This window comes from Leptomonas pyrrhocoris (genome assembly GCF_001293395.1).
Source record: "Leptomonas pyrrhocoris isolate H10 chromosome Unknown, whole genome shotgun sequence".
NCBI classification, from domain to species: domain Eukaryota; phylum Euglenozoa; class Kinetoplastea; order Trypanosomatida; family Trypanosomatidae; genus Leptomonas; species Leptomonas pyrrhocoris.
This window is the reverse complement of record NW_015438390.1, coordinates 183,157-206,837: the sequence shown is the minus strand read 5'-3', so window position 1 is coordinate 206,837 and position 23,681 is coordinate 183,157. Positions and strand designations below refer to the sequence as shown.

Genomic DNA, 23,681 nt, shown 5'->3' with positions numbered 1-23,681 from the left:
CACACACCCACCACCCTCAGGTGGGCCGTTCCATAAGGAAAAAAAAGTACGGAGAGAGGGAATTACCAAGAAAACGGCGAATAAAACAAAAAACCGCGCAACGCTCCCTTCACTGTACGAAGTGAGGTGCGTAGGAAAGGAGAAGAAAATAAAAAGGCCAAAACAAAAACACGGGCGCGTCGGTTACTGCGGCGTGGTCGGCACCGGTGCAGTGATGCCCTGCGCGAAGAAGCAGGCGGAGGCGACAGCGGTGACGACCAGCGTAAAGATCCACCCGGCGTACATCTTCAGCACGAGTGCCCAGCGAACGCGGTGAAAACCGACATCGACCATCGAGATCGCCAGCACCGCCCCGGTAATGCAGTGGGTGGAGGAGACGGGGATGCCATAGACGGTGGCGAGGGACACGACGAGCGCCGTCGCCACCTCCGCGGCGCAGCCACGCAGCGGCGTCAGCATCGCCAAGTCCTCGCCGAGCAGCCGCATGATGTTGAGACCGAAGGTGGCCAGACCCACCACGATGCCCGCACCACCGAGGCACAGCAGCCACGTCGACACGTGCGTCGTGCTCTCCACCGTGCCGGTGCGGTAGATCTCGTAGATGGCGGCGTAGGGACCGATAGAGTTGCTCACATCATTCGAGCCGTGCGCCAGCGAGGTGCAGGCGGCGGTGAAGACCTGCAGGAGGCGGAAGAGGTACTCGGCGCGAGGATCAAACAGCAGCACGCCCGCCTCGTCGTACACCAAGTAGTTGTGGTTGGGGTCGACACGCGCGCCGCCACCGAAGGGAAGCGCGGTGGCGCGATTGTCGGAGTCAGGGGTGGAGCCCGCGTCTTCTCCGTCTGCCTCCGACGTGTCCTCTCGAACCACGGCACCGTCCACTTCCCGCGACACACACAGCTTCCGCGCCGCGCGTGCGTCGGCCTCGCTGTTGCGCACGTCGCTCTGGTTGTTGTTGTGGGAGACACCTGTGCGCGCAGGCGCCAACAACGGCGGTTGCAGCATGTCGTCCTCCGCATCTTCGTCGCCCTGCCGCTGCTGTTGTGTGCCGTTGTTCTTCTTGTCCGTACCTCCCGCGTCCAATCCCGCGATGACCGCACGACGCTGCTGCTTCTGCCCAGCGCGGTACTCCGCCGCGAGCGCCGCCGACGCGAAGGTGCGGACGTGACGTACGCGTGCCCCGTTCATCGACTGCCGCATCGATTCGATTGCGTCGCAGCCCTCCTCCGCAGCGTGGGCTTCGGCTGATCGTGCCATCGCCGCCAAGCGCCGCCTCAGCAGCGGGATCAGCGGCAGCGACAGCAGCGCCGCGCCAACGGCTACCACCACGGCCATCCAGGTGGAGTGGCTTGATTTCCACCCCAGTCGGCTGCTCGCCGCACTTAGGAAAATAAAGAGGAACTCCAAGAAAAATACGACGAGCACCACAACCGGCAGCAGAAAGGGTGCGAGGCGAACGGCGTAGGCGCGCTCGAGGAAGAGGTAGCGGCCGGCGCAGTGGAGAATCGCTGCCGCCAGGCCCGCCAGCAGCGGCGAGACAAACCACGAGACAACGATCGGCACCACGCCGGAGACGTAGGGGAAGGTGCTCTTGTGGCCAGCCCAGACCACGGCATCGCCGCCGCCGTAGACAAGTGCGAAGCCGATAATGCCGCCTGCGACGGCGTGGTGCGAGGACACCGGCAGATTCGCCACGGTGGCGTACAGCAGCCACAGAAAGGACGCGCCGAGGGTGCAGAGGAAGCCGTACATGAGCACGTACGGGTCGTTCTGGAAGGTCGACATCTTCGCGATGCCGCTCGACATCGTCGTGGCGACGTTGCTGCCCAACCCGGCCGCCCCGGCAAACTCACACACGGCCGCGATGACGATGATCTGCAGCAGCGTCAGCACACGCGAGCCGTAGCTCGTGCCGAAGGCGTTCGCCAGATCGTTGGCGCCGTTGCCGCACGCCACCAGAAAGCACACGAAGCCGCCAACAACCACGATCCACAGAAACGGGTTGACCATATTGGAGAACGTACGTGCGTATGAGTGTGTGTGTGTGTGTGTGTGTGTGTGTGCAAGAGAAGTGGGAGGCGTGTGTCGCGGAGGATGCTCCGTGCGGTGAGGAGCACGAAGGGGCTTTAAAGAAAGAAAGAAAGAAAGGAGGGGAGGAATGTCTTACGCTGTGTGAAAACGTTAGCTAGTGTGCGTGCGCAGGTGTGTGAATGAGAGAAGAGTGGAGAGGGAAGGAGCGGGGGTGAAGAGAGGAGAGGGGCAAAGTGGCGAAGGCGCACAGGGTCTCTCACACACACACACACACACACACACACAAGACGAGGGACACGGGCCGCTCCACAGTACACGCGGAGAGCCCGCACCAGGAGAACAGGATGAAGCCGACGCTTCTTTCTCCCGCTACCACCACCAACACGACCACCACCGTAGAACAAAAACAAAAGCAATGCCGTCCGAGTGATCCATTACGGTGGCGGCGGAAGAAGGAGGGCCGTTCAACGTGGCCGTTCTCATAACAGACGCTGCTTCACAACGCCTGCGTAGCACAGAAGCCAATAATAGAAATACTAAAAGAAATAAGCGGTGCATGGTGATTCAAAGAGACGCAATCATAGAAATATATGCGGAGAGCGATCTACAAAACCGACGCCTTCCACAATCGCTGGCAACGCGCATTGGAAAAAAGTTCTGTCGCCGTTTCTTCTTCTTCTTATCCCCTCCCTCCGTCCTCCTCGTTTTACAGCGCTCGCGGTGGCACACCGATCTGCGGCCCCGGGAGCTGCTGCTCCGATTGACTGCGGAAAAGAAGTCCCGGCCGCAGCTGCGCGGCAAAAAGCGGGGACGACTGCGGTGATGGTTGCCGCTGCTGTGATTGCTGTTGCTGTCGCATGCGGTGCTGCTGAAGATGCTGCGACGCCGCGTATGAGTTGTTGCGAGCGTGATGCAGCAGCCACCGGTTCAGGTAGATGTCATCCCACATCACAAGCGAGATGAGGAACATGTACGCGTACACGGTCCAGTGCTCGTGCCCGGTCGTGAGCAGGCGGCGCAGGTAGTACACCTGCCAGGCCCAGTTCACCGCGCAGCACAGCGCGTACACGACCAAGGCCACAAACGACAACACGCGCGCAGCGTTGACGGACACACCCAGAAACCGCGACGCCAGCAGCACGTTCACACAGTACGCGAAGGACGAAAAGGCTGCGTAGACGACCACGCATCGACACACGTTTTCGTGCTGGTAGTTGTTCATAATGCTGAAGTAGTTGAAGACGATGACGCAGGCATGGTGAATCCACGTGGACCAGCGCATGCGTCGCACGATGATCATCGAAATGAAGTCGGGAATGGCGTAGATGCAGCCGAGGTTGCGCAGGATGTTGCTCTCCCACGCGTCGAAGACGATGATCTTCACTAGATGCACACAGGCGAAGGGGGTAATCGAAACAAGAATACCTGCCTTGATTAAATTGCCAATAATGTAGAACTTCTTGTCTTGCGAGGCGATCCGACGGAACGAGCCGGAGAACCGCTCGAGGAAGTAGTAGATCATGTAGTAGGACGCGAAGATCATGTAGCTGCCGATAAGAAACAGCCCGAGGTGATCGCGGGTGTCGAGGACGTGGTGCTGCAGGAATGCCACGACGATGATGTTCAGCGCGGCCGTCAGCGCCGACACGAGAACGGCCGGCTCGAGACTGAGACTGATGTCGGAGACGTAGGCGCGGACGAAGGAGGTCGAGCTGTAGGAGGGCAGGCTGGAGAGCGCGGAGAGGCCGCTGGCGAGCGCACCTCCACTCCCGCTTTGGCCGCTGACACCGCCACGTGGCGCAATCGCCCCTCCCACCCATCCAGCGGCGGCGAGGGCGGGGCTGCGGAAGAACCCGCTGCCGCTCCAACTTGCAGGGTCCATCGTCATAACACCACTACTACCACTGTTGTTATTGGTATTGTTTGCTGCCGCAGCACTGGCCGTGGCGGCGGCAGCACCATCACCGGAGAAGGGAAACGCCATCGACGCGGACGTAGAGGCAGTGCGGTACGGCTGCTGCGTTGAGGCGTAGCTCTGTGCGTCGAACTCACGCGCGTCTACTCCGTACGCACCGCCGTCTCCGCCTTCCTGCAGCGACGATGCGAAGCGCCGATGAAACACAGAAGACGACGAGTTGGTCACCGCAGCGGCGTTATCACTTAAACTTCTCCTCGTGGGCGGAGTTGTATAGGCGGGCGGTAGAGCTGCAGAGAAGGGCCCAAAGGAGCGTGGATCGGCTCGCTGCGAAGGTGGTAGTGGTTGCTGCTGCCGTTGTGTGTCCGTCAGCGGTGGTGGTAGGGCGTACGCGCCGCCGTTGCTGCTGCTGCTGTTCATGTTTGTTGTGCCTCCCGTGAGGGGACGTCCATCGCCGGAGAGGCGCGGCTGCACCGACGATGGACTGCCATTACCACCACTGCTGTTCTTGTGCGTGTTGTCGTGGTTGCTGACGTGGAGGCGCACGCCGCTCATGCGATCCAACGCGGAGCTCGCGTAGTCGGGCGCGAAAGAGGCGGATGGCACTGCTGATCGCGCTGAGGGACCATAGTTGATGTGTGCAGCGCCACGAACATCCCGGGAGTTCATAGCCGTAGTATTCTGCTCTCTACAGCTGAGGTCGTTGCTGTTGGTGCTGTGGCACGGCTGCGTGGATGCGACCGCTGCTGGTAACTGCACCAGCATGCATGCCTCCTCCTCACGTGCCAGTGTGTGAGATAATCGCGGAGGAGGAAGAAGATGACGAGGATCGTGTGCTGCGTCGCTACCATCGTCGCCACCTGTGACCGCAGCGCTGCCATCGTTCTTGTTGGCGCCGCTGTTGCTGCTTGTATGCGCCAACAACTCTCCCTTGCTGCCTCTCGCGCTCCCGCCCTGCGTGACGGATGAACCAACAACAGACGGACCGTTCAGCTCACGCGACGACACCACTGATGCGTCTTCGGCCGACGTCACTGTGGTTCGCGCTGTTGTTGCTGCTGCTGCCGTTGCAGCGCGTTTGCGCACGTAGTAGCTCCTAATGATCTGCAACAGCTCTCCATCGTACTCCGCCATGAGCGGCGGCACGTACGGTCCATCAGCAGACTCCGCTGCTGCCTCCGCGTTGCATCTATTACTGTCGTTATGGATGCTGTGATAACTGTGGCTCATCGCGCGGGGCGCAGCCGGTGGAGTGTGGTGACGGTGCGAAGGCTTCCGTACGCACACGTTGTCCGTCCCGTCGGCTTCGTTGTAGCTGTCGTGACAAGCTTCACCGTCGTGCGTCGAGCGCTGCTGCTCATCCCTACTGGTACTTCTGCTGCTGCTGCTGCTGTCTCGTGGAGCGGTGGGGTAGAGCTGGTGATAGACACGTTCCTCGCGTGCGTCCCTGTCGCCAACACCCACTGCGTCGGGCAGCTTAACCGTTGGAGAGGGCGCATGAGCGGGGACGACCTCGCTGCGGTGTGCCCCCGTGTCCGCGTGGAGGTGCGGTGAGGGGGTACCACGACACGGCGGTGGCGGCGGCGCATCCATGCTGTTGCGGTCCGCTGCCCCCGCGTCTTCGTCCGTTTCTTCGTTATCCCCTCGTCTGTCGGTGGAGGACGACTGCGATGAAGAGGGAACCAGGCCGGACGCGTTTCGTCCTGCCGGCCCCGTGGCTCGTTGCTGATCTTCTGGCGGTGTGGAGGACGCTAACGTTGGATACAAATATGAGGGCTGGCAGTAGAAATCGAGTTCATCTCGTATTTCTTCTTCATCATCCTCTTCTTCTACTTCTTCTTCGTCCACCACCGCTTCTACGTTGCCGTCGGAAGCGAACTCCCTGTGCTCATCGCTGCCATCCGCATTGTGTCCTCTCGCGGTTGTTGGTGTCCCTGCACGTCGCTGCGACTGCTGCTGGCCTGGTGATGTATTACCTTGATGGTACTCATCCTCATCATTGTAGCTTTCATCGCTGCCGTTCGTGGAGTGTGTGGTGGCGTTGTGGGCTCTGGCGACGTGTGCAGTTGTCGACGGCACGTCGACGTCCACCTCCGCGTACGTCTGCTGCTGCTGCTGCTGTTTTTGCTGGTTCGACGGAGGTGATGCCTGCAGTGGCAACGTGGTGTGCACCACACCCGAGGAGGAGGAGGTGGTGGTGGTGGTGGAAGGGGAGCTTGAGAGCGGCATGAGACAGAAATGTGATAAGACAATGACAGCACAAAGAAGGTCGAACGGCGTGTTCTCTCCAAATGAATCCAGCAGGGCTTTCTAATTATGAATTCAAACCTCCCTCTCTCCTCCCTCTGAGCTGTCCTGTACGAAGGCGCCGAAGTCGAAGCGTGCACGAAGCACCGGCGGTGCAACGAGAAGAGGATGTGCACGGCGCAGAGACACAGACAGACACACACAGGAAACGAAAAGAAGAACAGAAATAAGGCGGGGGTAGAAGAGGAAAGGACAAGGGTAGACGCCTCGTATCGTCTCCGCACCGATGCGCGGGGTCAGAAGGCGTGTTGCCGTCAAGGCAACAACAACAACAACAACGAAACACCCTGCGCAGATCACATTGCGCTGTCTCCTTCGTTTGGCCCTGAAAAGCGTGGTTAGACGTCAAGTGATAAACAGCAGTGAAGGATGCTGAGAACACAAATTACCACCACCAACAACGACGACAGCCCAAAGAAAGCCAAAAAGGCGCGAAGGAGCGACAAGCGCTACGAGAGGGGGAGAGGGAGAGGAGAGGGAGAGGAGGTTCGTTTCGGCCCGGCAATCCGATCGCTGTAGCCATCGTTGTGCCCTCTTCCTTCGCTTCCTCCCACGTTGCTGAGAACAATTAGTTTTATTGTTTCTTCCTTTGTCAGTGAAGACACACATACACACACATGAAATACACAATCCACATCATCTCCACCAGCAGCACTACTAAAGGCATCAGTACTATCTCTCTCTCTATACATACATATAGAGGTATGTCTCTGTGTGTGTGTTCATAGAAGAGGTGATAATTCCACATTCCTCTTTCATACCTACACCCCTCCCCCCTCCTCTTCTTCCCTTCCAATCGAAAAAAAGTTTCTTCGGTCTGTTCTCACATCAGCATCGGCGTCTTCACCGGTGTGTTGTGCGACGAGACCGTCATCGCACCGCGCCACCGCTGCCCCCGCCGACCGCGCACAAAACTCCACACATTCACCAGCCCGCTCCCGTCCGCGTAAATGCAGCGGCCTCCCTGCTCGGGCAGCCCGTCCACGGGCCGTGCCTTCTCCGGGCTGACCGCCGCGTAGAAGCGCTCCTCCTCCGCATCCACCAGCGCCACCCGCTGCGCCTGCTGCGCCGCCTTTGGAAAGATGGACACGAGCTCACCGTCGCTCCCTTGCGCGAGCGGGTTGGCGAGCTCCACTCGCGTCGCCCCGCTCCAGACTCCGCGCCACTGCCGGACCGCCACGCAGCCAACCGCAAGGGCGGACAGGATGCTATAGTGCAGTACCCACACACCGAGCGCGGAGGCGCGGGTCGGCCAGAGGTAGTAGTGGACCAAGAAGAACACGCGACGGACGTGATGGGCGAGACGTGAGGGGGGTGCGCCGCCGTCTGCTTTGGAAGCGGCCGCGGCAACGGCGTGCACGTAGTCCTGTGCGATTCCGGCAAGGCGCTGATGCTGACGGCAGGGCAGGCCGTGCAGGAGGAGGTTCATTCCGTTGTTCAGCCACGCAAAGCTGATCACCGGGGCTGCGGCAGACATCACAGCAGAGGCGACAGCGTGCATCGTAGCGGAGTCAGCCGCTGCTGCTGCTGTCGTTGCGGCGGTGGTGGTGGAGGTGGCGGCTGCTGCCGGGGAAGAGAGAAACGGCGCTCGCGACTTCAGCGCCGCCTCCATCGCTTCTGGCTGCTGAAAGGCAAAGAACGCGTCGCCGTACCACGGCTCCCGCACCGGGCACTGCAGCAGGGCGCGCATGTGTTGGTAGCCCCACGTGAGTATGAAAAGCTGATAGAGCGTGAAGCTGGTCAGCGCGAGCACGAAAGGGAGGTGGTTCGAGCGCCCAATGGGGCAGTCCAGCAGGTTCGAGTAGCCGTCGTAGTCGCGCACAACCACGTCGCGCTCCGCGCAGTAGAAAGCCCGCAGCGGAAACTGCATGTGGCGCTCCTGGAAGAAGAAGCGGGGGTGCAGCCAGCTGTACCGCCGTGCCGCGACGATCCGCCAGAGCGGCGACGTGCGTAGCGTGCCCTCCTCGGAGCTGCGCATCACTGACCGGGCAGAGAGCAGCTTACACAGAAAACCACAGGAAAGGGTGGCGACGAGCAGAAGCATCAGCACCCACCGCACGATGGACTCCGACTGCGCCGTGTAGGCGCAGGTCGCCGCGTCGAGACGGACGCGCGAGTGCCGGATCACGTCTTGTGGCGAGAGCGCGAGGCCGGTGGGGGCGACGGCGGCGTCACCCCCATCACCGCCGCTGCCGAACTGGCGTAGCGGGTTTGATTGAAATGTGAGGAGTCGAAAGAAGGCGAGACCGACGTAGTGGACGGGCGGTGGGACGAGATCGTCGCCCGCGGCGGTGGCGGTGGAGGGCAGCGGCGAAGGCGAACGTGTGGGCCACAGACCCGTCGTCGTGCCGCTGCTGCTGCAGTTGCGGCTGGCGGAGGTGGTGAACAGCGGTGGGAGCCCCAGCTGATTCCACGCCCAGACCTGCAGAAGTAGAAACGAGAGCCAGATAAAAAAGTTGGCGGGGTCACGCGCGCGGAACAGCCACGTCCCCCGCACCGACTCCGCAATGTTCGCCGCAATGCCCATTTCCTTGGTGATGGAGAGCGGCGGCCCGGTGCGACTGGACTGCGTCGGCCGCGACAGCAGCGACGTCCACAGCACGTTCTTGAAAAAGTAAACTCCGAAAGGGAAGTAGCTGACAAGGGGCGGCAGAACGTTCATGAGAACGTACGTGGCGACGAGGTAGAGGGGTCCGCACGCGGCCATGACGGCGAACATGGTGTGCGTGCGGAGCATCTGGAAGGTGCCGTAGGCACGCCGGTCGCGCACGCACACGTAGCGACCGCCACTCCCCGCCGCTCCCGCTCCCGGGCCGCTGTGGGAACCTCCCAGCAACGCCGTCTTTGCAGAGTCGGCGGCGTTGTCGCTCGTGTGCTCGTGTTCGCCCGCTCGAAACACATCACCTGCTTCTGCCGCAACTTCTGCTTCCACCTCCTTAGCGAGTGCGTTCATCGAAGCGATAGGGTACGTCTCCACCACGTACACAGCCTCTGGGTGATTCCGCGTGCGGGCGTACTGCAGCGCCGTCCACCCGTCGCTATCCGCGCAGTCTCGATCAGCGCCGCGGCTGAGCAACAGCTCCATCACCTCCGCAAAGCCCTCCCGCGCGGCCCACACGAACGGGGTGCGTCCGTGCTTGTCCTTCGCATCGACCGCGTAACCCCAGTGATCCAGCAAGTACTGACACGTCGCGGGGGAGTTACGGTAGGCGGCCCAGTGCATGAGGGTGTGCCCCTCCACATCTCGCATGGACGGGTCGAGCAGGTAGTACGGTTTGCCCGTGCGGGGGTTGAGCGTGCCGGCTGCCGCCGCCTGCGCGCGCTGTTCAGGCGAGGGCTGATAAAATACGAGACCATTATCGCTCGTCGGCAGTAGGTGACCCTCCCGCGACGCATCTTCCGTGAGCATCAGTAAGAGCGCCAGCCGATCATTCTGCACCGCCGCAAACGCCGCGTCGAAGCCTTGGCGGTCGCGGTGCGACGGGTCCGCGCCGTGGTCGAGCAGGTAACGCGCGACATCCGTGTGCCCGGCGGTGATCGCCCACTGCAACGCCGTGTGACCCAGCGTGTTCGTCGCCTCCAACGGCGCCGCGTGATCGACCAAGAAGCGCACAACGGGGAGGTGCCCTTTAAACGCAGCCCACATCAGCGCCGAGGCGTTATTGCCTTCGTACACCGCCTTGCGGGTCGCGATGTCTACCGTGCCCTGCGACCACATGAGGATGGCCGCCTGCAGGTTGCCGTACGCGCAGGCCTCCTCGAAGCAGGACGGGTACTGCCGCCGTCGCACCGCGTCCCCCTCGCGAAATCGTCTCTCCGCTTCCGTCACGTTGCGGCTGCTCTCCTCTTGGCTCGGCATGCTGCTGCGTCCCCATATGTGGTAGGGAAAGAGATCGAGCAGGCGGCGGTGTTTGTGCGGGGTGCCGGGCAGGTACTCGTCAAGGCCGACCTGCCGATCCCACATCTCATCGAGCCACGCACGCATGATGCCCTTCCTTTTCTTGATTGGTTTGGTTTGGTTTGCTTGAAAAGTATAAAAGAAGTAGATTCGAAATATCACCTTCTGCTGCTACAGGATAGAAAGGTGGACGCGAAGCACCAGTGTGGCTGGGAGATGGAGGGGAGAGAGAGCGAAAGAAAGTGAAGACACCGAATCATAATAATAATAAAAAATAAACAGACAGGTGTGTCAGACAGCGAAAGAGGGACGGAGGCAGTTGGCTGTGTCGTGCTATCCACGCCTCGTCTTCATTCTTGTAAACAGAGAGACAGACATGCGCGCATCTGTCTACGCGAGAGCAGCAAATATACATATATATATATATTGAAGATTTCTGCGTGCAATGACTGCCTCGAGAGACAGAGGGAGGCAGCAACAACACGGTAAGTAAAAAGACGAAGGCGCCCGCGATAGATTCTTTCCCCACGAAACAAGTAAGAAGCAGCAAACTAACAATCCAACAAACAAGAGCAGTAGAGGAAACGACAGGCTCCACCGTTTTCGTTTTACCCGATTCTTCTCTTTTCGCTAACCGTCATCATCGCCGCTCGCCTCGCTCTCTCGCGCGGTGCTGTCGGACGTGCCGCCGGCCCACCGCTGCACCCCGTTGGGGTCGCGCAGCCGCGTCGCGTACTTGCCGGGGTTCGCGCGCAGGTGTGCCGCCAACGCCTCCAGCGCCTGCCGCGTCGAGGCTGCGCCGTCCTCCTCAAACTTCTTCATCCGCGACGCGGTTGTGCTCAGTCTGGCGTAACCCTCACCGCTGCCGTTGTGGCGGTTGTCGACGGTGCCCGCCGCCGCCGCAGCTGCAGCGGCGATGGGACGCACGTAGCCACGTGCCTGCCGCGCACTATCCGGTATCTCGTCCAATGGGTCCTGCAAGCACCACACGCCGTTGCCGGATGACGCGGCGAGGCGCGGCTGCTGTGGCGTGCGCCTGCGTGGAAGACAGCCGCAGAAGCAACACGCCGACCACAACGCCCACCAAAGCCACCGTGCGTTGAACACGAGGACGTACGCGGACACCGTCCAGAGAGTGGCCTCGGCGTTGCGGCGCAGGCAGATCCACCACAGCAACCCCAGCAGCACCCGCATCGACCACCGCGTCACCGCCGTGAAGTACACAGCGGGAATGAGAAGCGTAAACAGCAAGTCGTTCAGCGCAAACAGCGCGCTAAGGACGATCAACCCGAGTAGCAACAGCGCATCGCCTCGCTCGGCAGCGGCGTGCGACGCCGACGGTGACCTCCACAGTGAGTCGAGATTGTAGTAGGACCAGAGCACGCTGAAGATGCCCTCCAGCGCGGCCGTCGAGCCGCCGAGAATGAGGGCGGCGACCACCGCCAGCTTCCCCACGGACATCCGCTGTAGTTCACGCAGAACGTAGAAGACCACCATCACACCGAGCAGCAGCGTGCCGGTCAGTCCGGTGACGATGTGCCGTGCCACCGCGCTCTGCGCCACACACCGCTCCAGCTGCAGCACCGCGTAGGCGGCGAGCAGCAGCAGCAACCACAGCTGATCGAAGACAAGTGATTCCTCGACGCGGAGGTGCAACTCAGGCGATGCTTTCTTGAGCGATCCGTCGGCGTCGGGCAGGGCGATCAGCGCGAGACACATCGGCGTCCCTGCCGGCAGCGTCGCGGTCCACTCCATCATGAAGTCCACCCGCCGCCTTCGTCTCATTCGGGTTTGTTTCTCATTGCCACCAACTGCTGATGGTTTCGTGTCTGCTGTCGACGTCTCCCGCTCTTCTTCGATCAGCTGCGTCTGTGTGCGCATCACCCGGCTGCCGATGAGCTGCTGCAGCGCCATCGGAAGCGATGAGACGGCCGTTGATTGGTACGGCCCCAACTCCTCGCGAACACGTCGCAGAAAGGCACGAGCGGCGCACACCGCCGGGGAGCCCAACCGCGTTGCGGCTGCTGTGCCCGCGGTGGCCGAAGAGAAAGCTTGCCCGGGGTACGCAGCACCGCCGGTGTTGCCGCTGATGTCGGCGAACACATCCTCGTCCTGCTCCGCGTTCACCAGTCGCTGAACAAGGCGAAAGACGAAGTTCAGCACGTGCGAGACCAGCAATCCGCGCGAAGGTGCGGAAGGCGCCGCCGCGGTGGCGGCTGAGCCACGGTGCTGCGTCGTTGACGCACCGCCACCACGCAGCCATCGTGTGGCGAAGGACGTGGCGGATACCTTCGATCCCGGTGTGAAGAGACGTGCCGTTGCCTCCCGTTGCTGCGCCTGAGCCAGTGCATCTTCCCGCACGATAAGCGAGGCAGCGCTCACCGCGGAGAGCGAGCAGGCGTACCGCAGCGCGTGCGGTGTGCGCTGCGCGACAGGCGGAAATGAAAGGAGGCGCAGAAGGGAGTGAGAGCTGCTGGCGGCCATGTCCATTCGCGAAAGCAGCTCTCGATCATTGTTAATAGGATCCTCATCGCCCGCCGCCGCCGCCACTTCCTCCTCCGCCTCCTCGCAATCGCCTCCAACACAAAACTGTCGCTGCTCTCCGTCGTTGCGACTTCTGCGCATCAGCTTCGCTCGATCAGCAGCGGACAGCCCCGCCGGTGTGAGCGCGTCGTACGCGTAGCTGCCGACCGGGAAGCGGAGGACAAGCTGGCGGGTGAAGAAAACGTTCGTCCAGGTGGTCCAGCGCGACCACGCCCGCACGCGTGCGTTGAGGTACGCCTCCTGACCTAGCCGCTGAACATACTCGAGGGCACCGAGGCGGCGCAGAACGGACACCACAGCGGCCTGGCACGACTGAAGGGCCTCCAACGCACATGCATAATAATGATAGGAATTATAATACGCGTGGTCATTCGCTTCCTTGTCCCTCGTCTTCTGTGCGTCGTCTCCGCTGTTTCCCGCGCTGCTCCGGTGCACCACGATTGGGACACCATTTGCGCCGACGTGTGGCTGCGGTGATCGTCGTCGCGCCTCATGAGAGGTGTAGAGGTCGTTGTACGCGTCCAGACGGCGCGCGAGCTGCCCGAGAACACCACTCGTCACAGTCGCTGTTGTCGAAGTCTCTTTTCCAAATTCAAAGGGTGAAGAATCCGGACGACGACCTCGGCTGCCGCTGCTGCTGCTGCTGCTGCTGCTGAGGTTCATGAAGTAGAAATGGAAGCGGTTCTCCAACAGCGGCTGCGTGGCGGGTGTGTGAGGACCGATCTGCCACACGGCCACCGCGTCGCTCTCGTGCGTGCGAGAGCCGGCTGTCGCAGCACTTCGAAACAGCTGCCACCGGTCGCTCCCCAGCACAGCTGGAGGCATGGGGGTCAAGAAACAGTCCTCCCGAACGGGTAGAAGGCGAAACACCTCTTCTTCTTCATGTGGGACGTGCGACGTGCTGCTGCTGCTGCGAAGAAGATGAGTTGATGTTGTGTTGTAGAACAAATCGGCACAACGCAGGGGAGGAGTGCCGTCACGCATCGTGCGTCGCGGGACAGCAGCGCCGTCGAACGCGGCGTCTACCCCCTCGCGCACTTCTTCTTCTTCTGCTGACGCTTGCGTAGTTGTCCGTCCGGTGTATTCTGCCTTGTCCACGGTGCTCGCTGCGGCCGCTTTGGAGGGCAGCCGATGCGAGGCGCTGAGATCCGTTGCCGACGCGGGCGAGACTTGGGCAGCGAGTTGGCTTTCCCCTGGATGTGGATGCGGCTCTGCTGTTGCTACGTACAGCAGCACCAAAACCAGCATGAGCACCCGCATACGCGACAGTGCAGAAGGCGACATGTTATTATTATTATTACTATTTCTTCTCTCCCTTCGTGTGCGTGTGTGTGTGTTTCTAAATGAATGAGAATTGAAGATCGAAAAGGAAAAAAAAAGGCTTGTGAGATGAGTATCCAGAATTGTTGTTTTCCAAAGAGAAAGAAAAAGAAATACCGATGCGCCATCAAAAGTCTAACAACAACGACGACGGCACCGATGCGGCGCTTCGCTCGCTCTCTCTCCCTTTTTGGGTGGGTCCGTGTGTGTGTGCGCGTTGTGGCCGAATTCGACAGGGATGGAGAGGAAAGAAATAAAAGGACACGAAGGGAGAGGTGAAGAGAACGGGCGAACACCCACACAGGAGGGTTGAAGGAGAGGAGAGAAATATATATATATATATATATCAGGATATACAGAAACGCGTCCAGATCGGTCCTGAATCGAACACGGCTGCTGCTGCTGCTGCTGTGCCTTCCTGCACCTTCGCAGTCGTGGTGAGGTGCGCACGTGCTACTCACAAAAATGAAAACACGAGTTTGCCATCCCGCTCCGTCTATTCATCTGGACGTACTTTTTCTGTCTGTGGTTCGTACAGGAGTTGTGATGAGTGTAGAGTGCTGCGCCGAAGCACTCTACACTGGAAGAAAGGGTGAGAGAGGGAGAGAGAGAGACAGCTAGCGATATATATATATATGTATATTGAACTGATAACAATAGGGTAATAAGATCCTTCGACATCGCACCTGGTTGCGAAGAAAGAAGAAGGCGTAGAAGAACGAGCGCAGCCGACCGACGTGCGCGGAGGAAAAGGCGGGGAAGAACAAACAACGAAACAAGCAAGCAAATAAACACAGAGAGAAAGGACTCTACGCCGACTTCGCCTCACCCGTCACCACGCACTGCCGCGCCAACCGAACAAACCGTACGATGTCCGCCACCCCCCACACCCCAAACACGATCGTCGTCGCCAGAATACTCTTGTAGTACACCCGCTCCAGTGCCCCCTCCACCTGCTGCGTCACCTCCACACACACGCCGTTGCCGACGTCCGCACGCTGCGTGACCCCTGCGCGGGCAGGCAGCGAGACGCTGACGCCGTCCAGTCGCTGCCACAGACCGCCGAGCATGCGTTCGAACGGGACTGCCAGGATGGCTTTGATAAAAACCCCTCCGAACATCGCGTGGGCGGCGGCTCTCGCGCTGACGCCGCAGACTGTTGTGGCCGGCATCAGCACCGCCCACGGCACGGCAAACAAAAGTATCGCCGAGGCGAAGTTCAAGACGCCGGCGCGCGAGCTCGCCGCAGAGGCGGAGAAGACGCTGTAGGAGCGAAGGGAGACCCCCCCGACGACCATCATCGCGGCACACGCACCCGTCACAAAACCGAAGAGGCCGTGGCGGCGACGCGAGCGGCGTGCGTCCTGCAGCTGCGCTCGTTTGGCTTCGCTGTGCGCCTGGGCCGCCCCTGCGTGATGCGTTGCTGTGCCTTCCGTGGGGTGCCGACCGTCAGCATCCGCGTCAACCGCTTTGTGCGCGAACGGCATGTACCACACCGACTCTTTCTGTAAGATCGCGAGGGGCAGGAGGAGGGAGCCGGCGATGGCGTGCAGCAGTACACACCACCTCGGCATCTTCCCACGCATCAGCAGCTGCATTCCTTCAGCGCTTTGATAGAGAAAGCAGCCCGTTGTGGTGGAGGGGGCGGATCGGGACACGGCGGAGGCTCCACCTCCCCCCACCACGACGACCACGCGACACGGCACGTACTGCGAAGGGTGCGTCACCACGTACAGCAGATACCCCACCGCACCCGCGTGCACGAGCAGCCGTGTTTTGCTGGAGGACAGCAGATACTGACGAAGCCGGTGCTTTGGCGGAGACGGCGGGGCATCTGCTGTCGTGTTGTCAGTGTTCGACGTCGCACTCGACGCCTTGTGTGTTGGCGTCTGCGGAGGGGCGTAGTGGTAGTAAGGGTCGCTTGCGATGATCACAGCCAGGACACTGTCCCAGCGCATCTTGTTGAGTGCTGCGAGGAAAGACTTCGACCGTTTCTTTGTAGAAGACGCCGTCGCCGTCGCCGCCGTGCCGGCTGCTGTGGCACCGCCGCTTGCATTGACGACTGGCATGAGTGAGATCCTTAGGTAAATAATAATAGTAATACAAAACACACACACACACGAAGAGGAGGAGGAGGAGAAAAGGATAACACTCGAGGCGCAGTGGAAGTAAAAACAGAAAGGAGCCGTTTTCTTTTTCCCCATCCTCCTCTTTCTGTCTCTCTGTTTTGCTTGCAACCGCAGAGCATCGTCCAGGTTGCTCTCCACCCATGACGCGCGCTCCATCAACGCCCTCTCCCTCTCGACTCCCTCCTCGTCAACGCTGCTTCCGCTGTCAAAGACACACAACGTCAGGCCACGGGTGACGTGGAGAGAGGGAGAGAGCAAGACGGACACATGGCGAAACGCGTGCGCCGCGTTCCCGCTTCTCTGTCATCAGCGTTTACGTTTCTCGCGTTCATTGAACGTTTTCATTCTCAGAGGAAAGTGAATATAAAAGGAAGAAAGAGGCAAACAGTTAAAATGGTTTTGCACAGAGCCGCGCACAGTGGAAAAGAGAAAGGGAAAACAAAAAGACTCGGATAAGGTCACAGAAGAAGAACGCACCACCACCGTTGTCAGACAAAGACGAGAAACAAAACAAAGAACTTCCACACAAAGAAGTCGCGCGCAGAGGTGCTGGCGAAAGACCACGACGTATCTCTCTCTCGCTCTCTTTTTCCCTTTTAAAAATGTTTTGAAAGTTGTTTGAGTTCCGAATTTCGTTAACCATGAATAACGCAGCAGCAGCGGTAGTGATGGTGGTGGCGGCAGCGGGTATTTGTTTCGCCGTTTCTGCCGCTTCTGCCTTCTACGCCGCTTATTTCCTTCTATTCTTCTATCCACGAGTCCTGTAGTTTTCAGCACGTGCGCATGTGTGTGTGTGTGTGTGTGCGTGTGTCCGCCCCCGCCGACCGCCTCCTCTGTCTCGCTCTGTCGCTCACCGGTCCTTCTCACGCGCTCGCTCTATATACGCGTACCGCTTCGGGGGCATTACGACAGAGAGGGAGACAGCAGCAGTCAGCATGGCAAGAAAATAAGACAAAGGAAAAATAATGAGGAAAAAGTCTGAAACCACAACGACGACAACAAATACACCAAAAATAAAACCAAAATGGCAATGACGTGCCGTTACGTGAGCGCAATTACTATCTTTTTTTTTCTTTCAATTAGTTCTTGGATTCTCTTGCATGAACTGTGTGGCGCGATGCGCGACCACTCACTCACTTACTCACACATACACACACGAAGGTGTTCGCATTTCTAGAGGAGTGGTGAGAAGGCTCGATCCGAAGAAGGATAATAGGAATAATAAAGCGTCGTGCGAGCCGTGTCAACGCTTCCACCGCATGCAGCACAAACAGAAAAAGCCTTAACAAGAAGAAATGTATCGTAGGCCATATATAGGAAGAAAAAAAACAAATCTAAACGCGATGAAGCAGTCGAGGGAGTAGAATTCTGAGGGAACAAAAGAAAGAGATAAAAATCATTAAAAACAAAACAGGAAAAACGATAACACGGCTGCTGCCAGTCATTAGGTTTCGAGAGAGAAACCAACAAACACACACACAGACAGACACAGCCACACGCACTCGTGCACAGAGCAGACAGAAAAGAAAAGGAAGAAGAAAGAAGAGCCGGTAACTTCCTTTTCTTTGCAGACGCATAACTCTCGTTTACTGTCATATATATATAGTCCCGAAGTGGACAACTGCGATCACCACACCACACGATTGCAGTGAGTACAGAAGGAAAAACAAAACAAAAGCGAGCCGAGTTTCCAGCCTCCGACAAAGGCGGAACCATCAGCGCACACACAGACACTGAGACACTGACTCACTGACCCCCCACCAACAAAAGGATGCGTCTCCATTTCTTATGAGTTTGTACGTGTGTGGTCTGTCTTGTGTTTTGCATTTATTATTATTACTGTTACCGCTAAAGGAGATAAATAATAATAACAACAACAACAGCAAAGAGTGAGGGTAATTAGCCGTTCGTATTTTGGAAGGCGTAGCAAGAAAGATAAATAATAATACAAGGGAGATCAAAGAGGACTCCAGAAACGCACTCGGCAGGAGGGCTTGTGGGTCAACAAATCAGCAAAGAAAACAAAAAAAAACGGAGAGAGATAATCGCCCACTCACACAGAAGGGTATTCCTTCGCATCGGGGAAAAGTACTAACAAAAAAAGGAAATAAAAGGAGAAAACCGTTTCTCAGTTCTTCTTCTGTTTATGATGACGCCGCGATTACGGCCCGGCGTTGCTCGCGCAGGTTAGTTAGCGGCGATGCGCTCCTGAGCTGCGGATCTTTTTTTACATTTTATTATATTATTGCTGTTTACGTAATACCGCTTCTCGCCCCATTCGACTCTTTTTCTTCTTCTTTTCTTTTGTGAGATCCAACAGAAGTGAGAGAGAGAAATAAAAGAAAGGCCGTTATCGAAACGACACAGGTGGAAACACCATCAACCGCGCAGAGAGTGTGCGTTGCCTCAGCTTATAAAATCCAATCCAATCCAATCCAATCAAACAACAGACACACACTCTCAGAGGCAATTCGACGTCTCATGATGCTTCAATTGAAGGCTCGACAGCAGAGCGCGAAGACGATAACTGCGTCTTGACGTTTGTGGTGTGTACGCGCGCGCTCTCTCTCTCACACGGCTTTCCACCTGTCGTTAAAGTATTAATAATAGTAAGGAAAAAAAATAAAAGCGGAGGAAGTTGCAGAAGGCGGAAAACACACAACCGAGATGACTCTCTCCGTAAGTTCTGGCGCGCGACGACGCAGCGTGTTTTCCCTTCTCCCTTTTCGCTTCCGCTTCTTCTATGATGCCACTACTCGAGTAGTGGCTGAACGTGACGAACAACAACGATGAAGAGGGGATAAATGTGAGTATATATATATATATATATAAACAATCAAACGGGTAGATATAGAGAGGATTAAAGCATTGATGGATGCGTTGGGCCTACGCTCGCGAGGAGCACCTCAAATAGGAGCGTACGCGAGGGCAACAAACAAACAAGACACAGATACAGGAGAAACACGTCCGTGCACGTTCTCGCGCTCTCACACACACACACACACGTGCCGGCATAGTAGACATAAACAATAGCCACATCAGATAAACAAGAATACTGTTAACGAGAAAACCAAAAACAAAGAAACATGGAAAAAGAGAGGAAGAAAAAAGATACAGCAGCGCTGCGGCGATAACCGTGTAGAAGAAACACAGAGATGCTCGCACAACGTCAGCCGCAGACATGTTTGGAATTTCACAGGATATCTCAAATAAACACAAACAACCTAAAAAAAAATAATCAATAAGGGCAAACTTGAAAGAAGAAGAAAAGAAGAAGAGCAACACATCGCTTTTTTCTAATGCTCATGAGTATTGATAAATACTGATCTATGAGTGTCTTTTCGTGATTATCACGCTGCATCAACGCAGACTTTCTTCCCTCCGCGGGGGGTACATCGGCAGGCGCGCTGCTAAGTACGCCCACTTGTGCATTCGACTTGCTTCGCGCTGCAGCCGCAGCTGTCGCCGCACCTGTAACGCGACGGTTCGGCCTGCTGCGGGGGCGGACATCGCCGCACAAAGCGGCGCCGGCGGTGGTGAGGAAGAAGATAAAAACACCGCCGCACTCTGCTGCTGCTGCTGCTGGGTGTACGGATAACGTGAAGAGGACGAGAAGCCGTTGCGCATGATGGACGAGGTTGCCCACCAGGCGAGCGTGGCTGCCGCCGCCGCACTGCCACGAGCGCCGTCTTGCTCTCCTGCGCTCGTCAGCAACGGTGTCGCTGTATCGGCGGCAGCAGTGGCGGTGGTCGTGGTGGGAGTAGCAGCAGCGGATGGTGGTGTGATCGGCTCTGCTGCCGCTGCTGCTGCTGCCGGTGTTGTAGCAGCAAGCGGAGGTGACCCCATCGCGTCTTCCAACGCGTGTCGTATGCGGCTTCCTTCGTTTTCACGATCGCGGTAGTGCAGGAGCAACTCAATCCACTCCGCCTCCGCTTCTTCCCTCGCCTCGCGTTGCTGCTGTTGCTGGTGTTCATCTTGCTGTAGGGGTGGATAGGAGAATCGACTCGGAGCAGCGGAGTATTTCTCCCCATCTCGCGCGTGGACGGCCCACCGGCCATTCTCCGGCGAGCGATGCGCCACACACGCCGGAAGCACGCACGACGACGATGACGACGCCCCCACAGCACCGGCGACACGTGCGACGTGCGACGCAGCGCTGAGGTGCCCGAGCGATGGCTCACGCAGACCTGTGCGCTGCAGCACTACCACGTGGCCGATATCACCGTTGCTGCTGTTAGTGTCGAGCAGCGAGGGCGAAGTACACGAGATCGAAGGCACAGCTGCGGTGGTACGACGGTGCTGTGCCACCGCAAACTGAGCGGCCTCCTTCGCCGCGAACATTTCGATGTCATCGCGTGCCTGACGCGGGTTCCACTGCATCGGTGAGCACCAGCCATCGAAGCCGTACGCCGTGGTCGTGGCCGACGTCGTGACCGTTGTGGCATCTGGCGTTTGCAGCGACGAGGTGAAGATGGCCGTCGGCCAGTTGTTGTTGGTGGACGACGGCGTCATGGTTGCCGGCACATCGTAGTTGCTGCTGCCGAGGTCGTACGTCAGACCCCGGTGCACCCGCTGTGGTGGTGCGCAGACGTCGACGGGGGTCGCCATCGCACTCCTGCCGATGCTGCCTTCGAGCGACAGGCGCAGCCGTTCGTGTCCGCGCAGCTGCTGCGGACTGCAGTACACCGACGACGCAGACACATCGGAGGCCGCCGCCGCTGCTGCTGCCGCTACTCCACCTCTCCCGCCGTCCTCCTCACATTCTTCCTCCTCCTCCCCAACTGAAATCAGGAAGTTGGCGTCGCGGAGATAACGCAGCCGCGCCGTCGGGTGGTCGGTGTCGATCGTGGTCGTCGCAAACGGCGGCGAGAGCAGCACGGAGGGCACCGCGCCGCCCATCATCGTCGTCGACGTGCTCGTCGTGTTGGTGTGGGTGGTCGTCGCGGCGGCGGCTGCAGTGGCCGCCGTCGATGCGGTGGTGGATGTGGGTGCGTTCACACGCTCCGCCTGCTGCGGCACCGCGGCACCCCACGAGAGCGCCACCGTCGGCACCGGTGACCGCGGCGGTGGTGGCAGCGGCCGTCTTCCACCGGGAGGCGCGTCTGACGCTATGGGGCCGGCCATCCCGTGCGTTGCCGCTCGTCCGGTGGGAGCACCGTCCGCCGCGGCACCCGAAGCGGAAGGAAAAGCAGCAGCAACAGGAAAGGACGGGAGTGGCGGGCACAACGCACGCGGCGTGCTACAGCACTGTCCACTCAACAGCAACGACTCCTCTTCCACAGACGCCAAACGCAGCTGCTGGGCTGCTGCTGCCGCCGTGGTGGCGATGGTGGTGTTCGTCGTTTTCATCGTTGCGCGCGCTGGGGTAGTGAAGGGTGTCACGGAGGATGTGGAATGGAAGGCGACGACGGAGGTGGTGAGCGGGCCGGGGTGGCCGAAGCCGTCGTTGCTGCCGCCGCTGCTGTCGAAGGCGGAGGCATCGATGCTGGAGGAGATCTTCAGCCACGCCCCGCCCATCCCCACTCCTTCGCCTCTACCTCCGCGTGCGATGCTGCTCGGCGAGCGCCACTCCGACACCGCCGGCGACACCCCGCCGGTGCGTTGGTGCTGCTGCTGCTGATGATGATGATGCCGACGCGGGTTGTCACCATCGTCGTAGCTGCCGTAGTAGCTGCCACAGCGACTTCCAAAGGCAGCACGACAGGGGGTAGCATCGTTTTCTTCCTTCTCCTCCTCCTCTTCCTTTGCGCCAACACCACAGCCGACTTGACGGGGTGGGTTCACTGCCGACGACGACATCGTCGTCGTCACCGCACTGCGCGCGCGAGCTGGCGAGCGACCTCGCTGCGGATCGGCTGGCGCAACGTACCCAGCAGCCATCGCGTCGTCCGCTGGCGTCGCTGCTGCCACACGGACGCGTTCTTGGTGCACCGCCGGTGTCTCACTGACGCGTCGAAACGCGCTAGACGAATCCGGCTCGCCAGGCAGAACCGCCGTCTTATGGCGCGTCGTGCGGGCGCGCACCTGCGTACACGCCACCTGAGGCTGCAGAGCCTTCAGCGTAAACGCAGCCTTGCTCGGGTAGCGGGCGAAGGTGGCCTCCATCGCTGCCGTCGCCGTCGTGCCGGCAGCAGGAGCAGCGGCAGCAGCCATCATACGATTGTTGCTGAGGTTGTTCTCATATCGTGTCCCGCGATAAGCAGCCGCTGCACCGTGCGCAGGGCTTTTGAGGTTGTAGGCGTCGTAGGATGGCGGCACCATCGCAGGGATTCGCTGATCCACCGGCGTCGTCAAGCCGTTGTTCGTTTCCTCTACCTCCACCTCCGCCGCTTTTTGATTCGTGGTTCGGTGGTACATCCCTTGACGGACAGACCGCTGCGTGTAGCCGTGATGCGTCCCTATGTTAGGGCTGCCGCCGCTGCCGCTGCTGCTGTGCTGTTGTTGTTGATGGTACGTGTGGGCAGAGACACTGAGAGGAGGCGGGAGACCACGACGCCGACTCGGCTCCGCATTTCGCTGCTGCTGCTGCTGCTGCTGCTGCTGCTGAGCATCTTCTTCATCTTCATCATCTTCGCGGCTGACGTTGTTGTTGCTGGTGATGGTCGTCGTCATCGTCATGCTCGTCGGCGCGGTCGGCGTGGGCAGACTGCGCAGCGGCGGAGGCACCGGCAAGGAGGAGCGATAGCGGCCATGCGTGGGCGGCAGTTGGCGCCGCAGCGGAAACGGCGGTGACGACAGCGGCGAGAACGACGGGGTCACGATGCCCCCGCTGACGTACGGCGAGCCTGTTGTGGACGCTGGCGTCAACGTCAGATCCGCATACGCCGGCGGTGACCGGTGGTAATCATAACGGTGGTGGCCGCTGCTGTTGCCGTTGAGCTGCCGCTGTTGCTGCGGCTGAGTCGGGGAGCGCTGGCCAGCGGGAGTTTGGTGGTGGTGGTTGTGGTTGTAGCGACTGTTGTAGTGGTGGTGGTGGTGATGCTGACGCTGTGTCGGGCTGCGCTGCTGCTGCTGAAGGGAAGCGGACGAGTGCGGCGACACCACCACCGCTGCAGCGCCGGTCGCGCCGTGGCTGCCACCGCGCGTATGTTGGCGTGTTGATGCCTGACGCCTGGCTCGGCTCACGTGTGAGGCCGGTGTTCGCGGTGCTTCGACGTTCGGAGGCGCCGTGGGAGATACGGTAGCCATCTGTCTTCTCCTCAAAAAATGGAAAAAATGGAAAATAGTTATCCTTCTCAACACACACACAACAACAACAACAAATATTAGTAGATAAGAGGACGAATAGCAGGTCTGGAAACTCGTGAAACCTGGCTTCACCCACGAGCGTTATTATTTTTCCTTTCCGCTTTAGCGTCTGCCTGCACGGGAGAGAGAGAGCGAGGAACCGGCAGCAGTGATAACAACAGTAGTAATAATACACGATTAGGTTCAAAAATCGAGAAAGGAAAGAAGAATCGACAAACCGCCGACACACGAACCACTACGGCGCGCCCCTTACAAAAAAAAAAACACAAAGAGAAAAACTCGTGTTCAG

The 23,681-nt window shown here is 59.2% G+C and overlaps 6 protein-coding genes across 6 annotated transcripts; all 6 read right to left on the bottom strand.

Moving 5' to 3' along the window:
• Window positions 1-183: 183 nt before the first annotated feature.
• On the bottom strand, window positions 184-2,187 carry ABB37_09762 (phosphate-repressible phosphate permease; the record flags this gene model as incomplete). Its single annotated transcript, XM_015809394.1, has 1 exon — window positions 184-2,187. Exon 1 carries the CDS (start codon window positions 2,008-2,010, stop codon window positions 184-186), a length of 1,827 nt encoding a protein of 608 aa, XP_015652069.1. The 5' UTR covers window positions 2,011-2,187.
• A 550-nt stretch (window positions 2,188-2,737) lies between these two features.
• ABB37_09761 (hypothetical protein) lies at window positions 2,738-6,303 on the bottom strand (the record flags this gene model as incomplete). The annotated part of the gene is made up of 1 exon (XM_015809393.1): window positions 2,738-6,303. Exon 1 carries the CDS (start codon window positions 6,173-6,175, stop codon window positions 2,738-2,740), a length of 3,438 nt encoding a protein of 1,145 aa, XP_015652068.1. The 5' UTR covers window positions 6,176-6,303.
• A 773-nt stretch (window positions 6,304-7,076) lies between these two features.
• Window positions 7,077-10,362, bottom strand: ABB37_09760 (hypothetical protein; the record flags this gene model as incomplete). Its single annotated transcript, XM_015809392.1, has 1 exon — window positions 7,077-10,362. Exon 1 carries the CDS (start codon window positions 10,236-10,238, stop codon window positions 7,077-7,079), a length of 3,162 nt encoding a protein of 1,053 aa, XP_015652067.1. The 5' UTR covers window positions 10,239-10,362.
• A 419-nt stretch (window positions 10,363-10,781) lies between these two features.
• Window positions 10,782-13,979, bottom strand: ABB37_09759 (hypothetical protein; the record flags this gene model as incomplete). Its single annotated transcript, XM_015809391.1, has 1 exon — window positions 10,782-13,979. One exon carries the CDS (start codon window positions 13,977-13,979, stop codon window positions 10,782-10,784), a length of 3,198 nt encoding a protein of 1,065 aa, XP_015652066.1.
• Window positions 13,980-14,824: 845 nt separating this feature from the next.
• On the bottom strand, window positions 14,825-16,096 carry ABB37_09758 (hypothetical protein; the record flags this gene model as incomplete). The annotated part of the gene is made up of 1 exon (XM_015809390.1): window positions 14,825-16,096. The coding sequence occupies exon 1, from the start codon at window positions 16,082-16,084 to the stop codon at window positions 14,825-14,827; it is 1,260 nt and encodes a 419-aa protein (XP_015652065.1). The 5' UTR covers window positions 16,085-16,096.
• A 3,408-nt stretch (window positions 16,097-19,504) lies between these two features.
• ABB37_09757 (hypothetical protein) lies at window positions 19,505-23,332 on the bottom strand (the record flags this gene model as incomplete). Its single annotated transcript, XM_015809389.1, has 1 exon — window positions 19,505-23,332. One exon carries the CDS (start codon window positions 23,330-23,332, stop codon window positions 19,505-19,507), a length of 3,828 nt encoding a protein of 1,275 aa, XP_015652064.1.
• Between the last annotated feature and the right edge of the window lie 349 nt (window positions 23,333-23,681).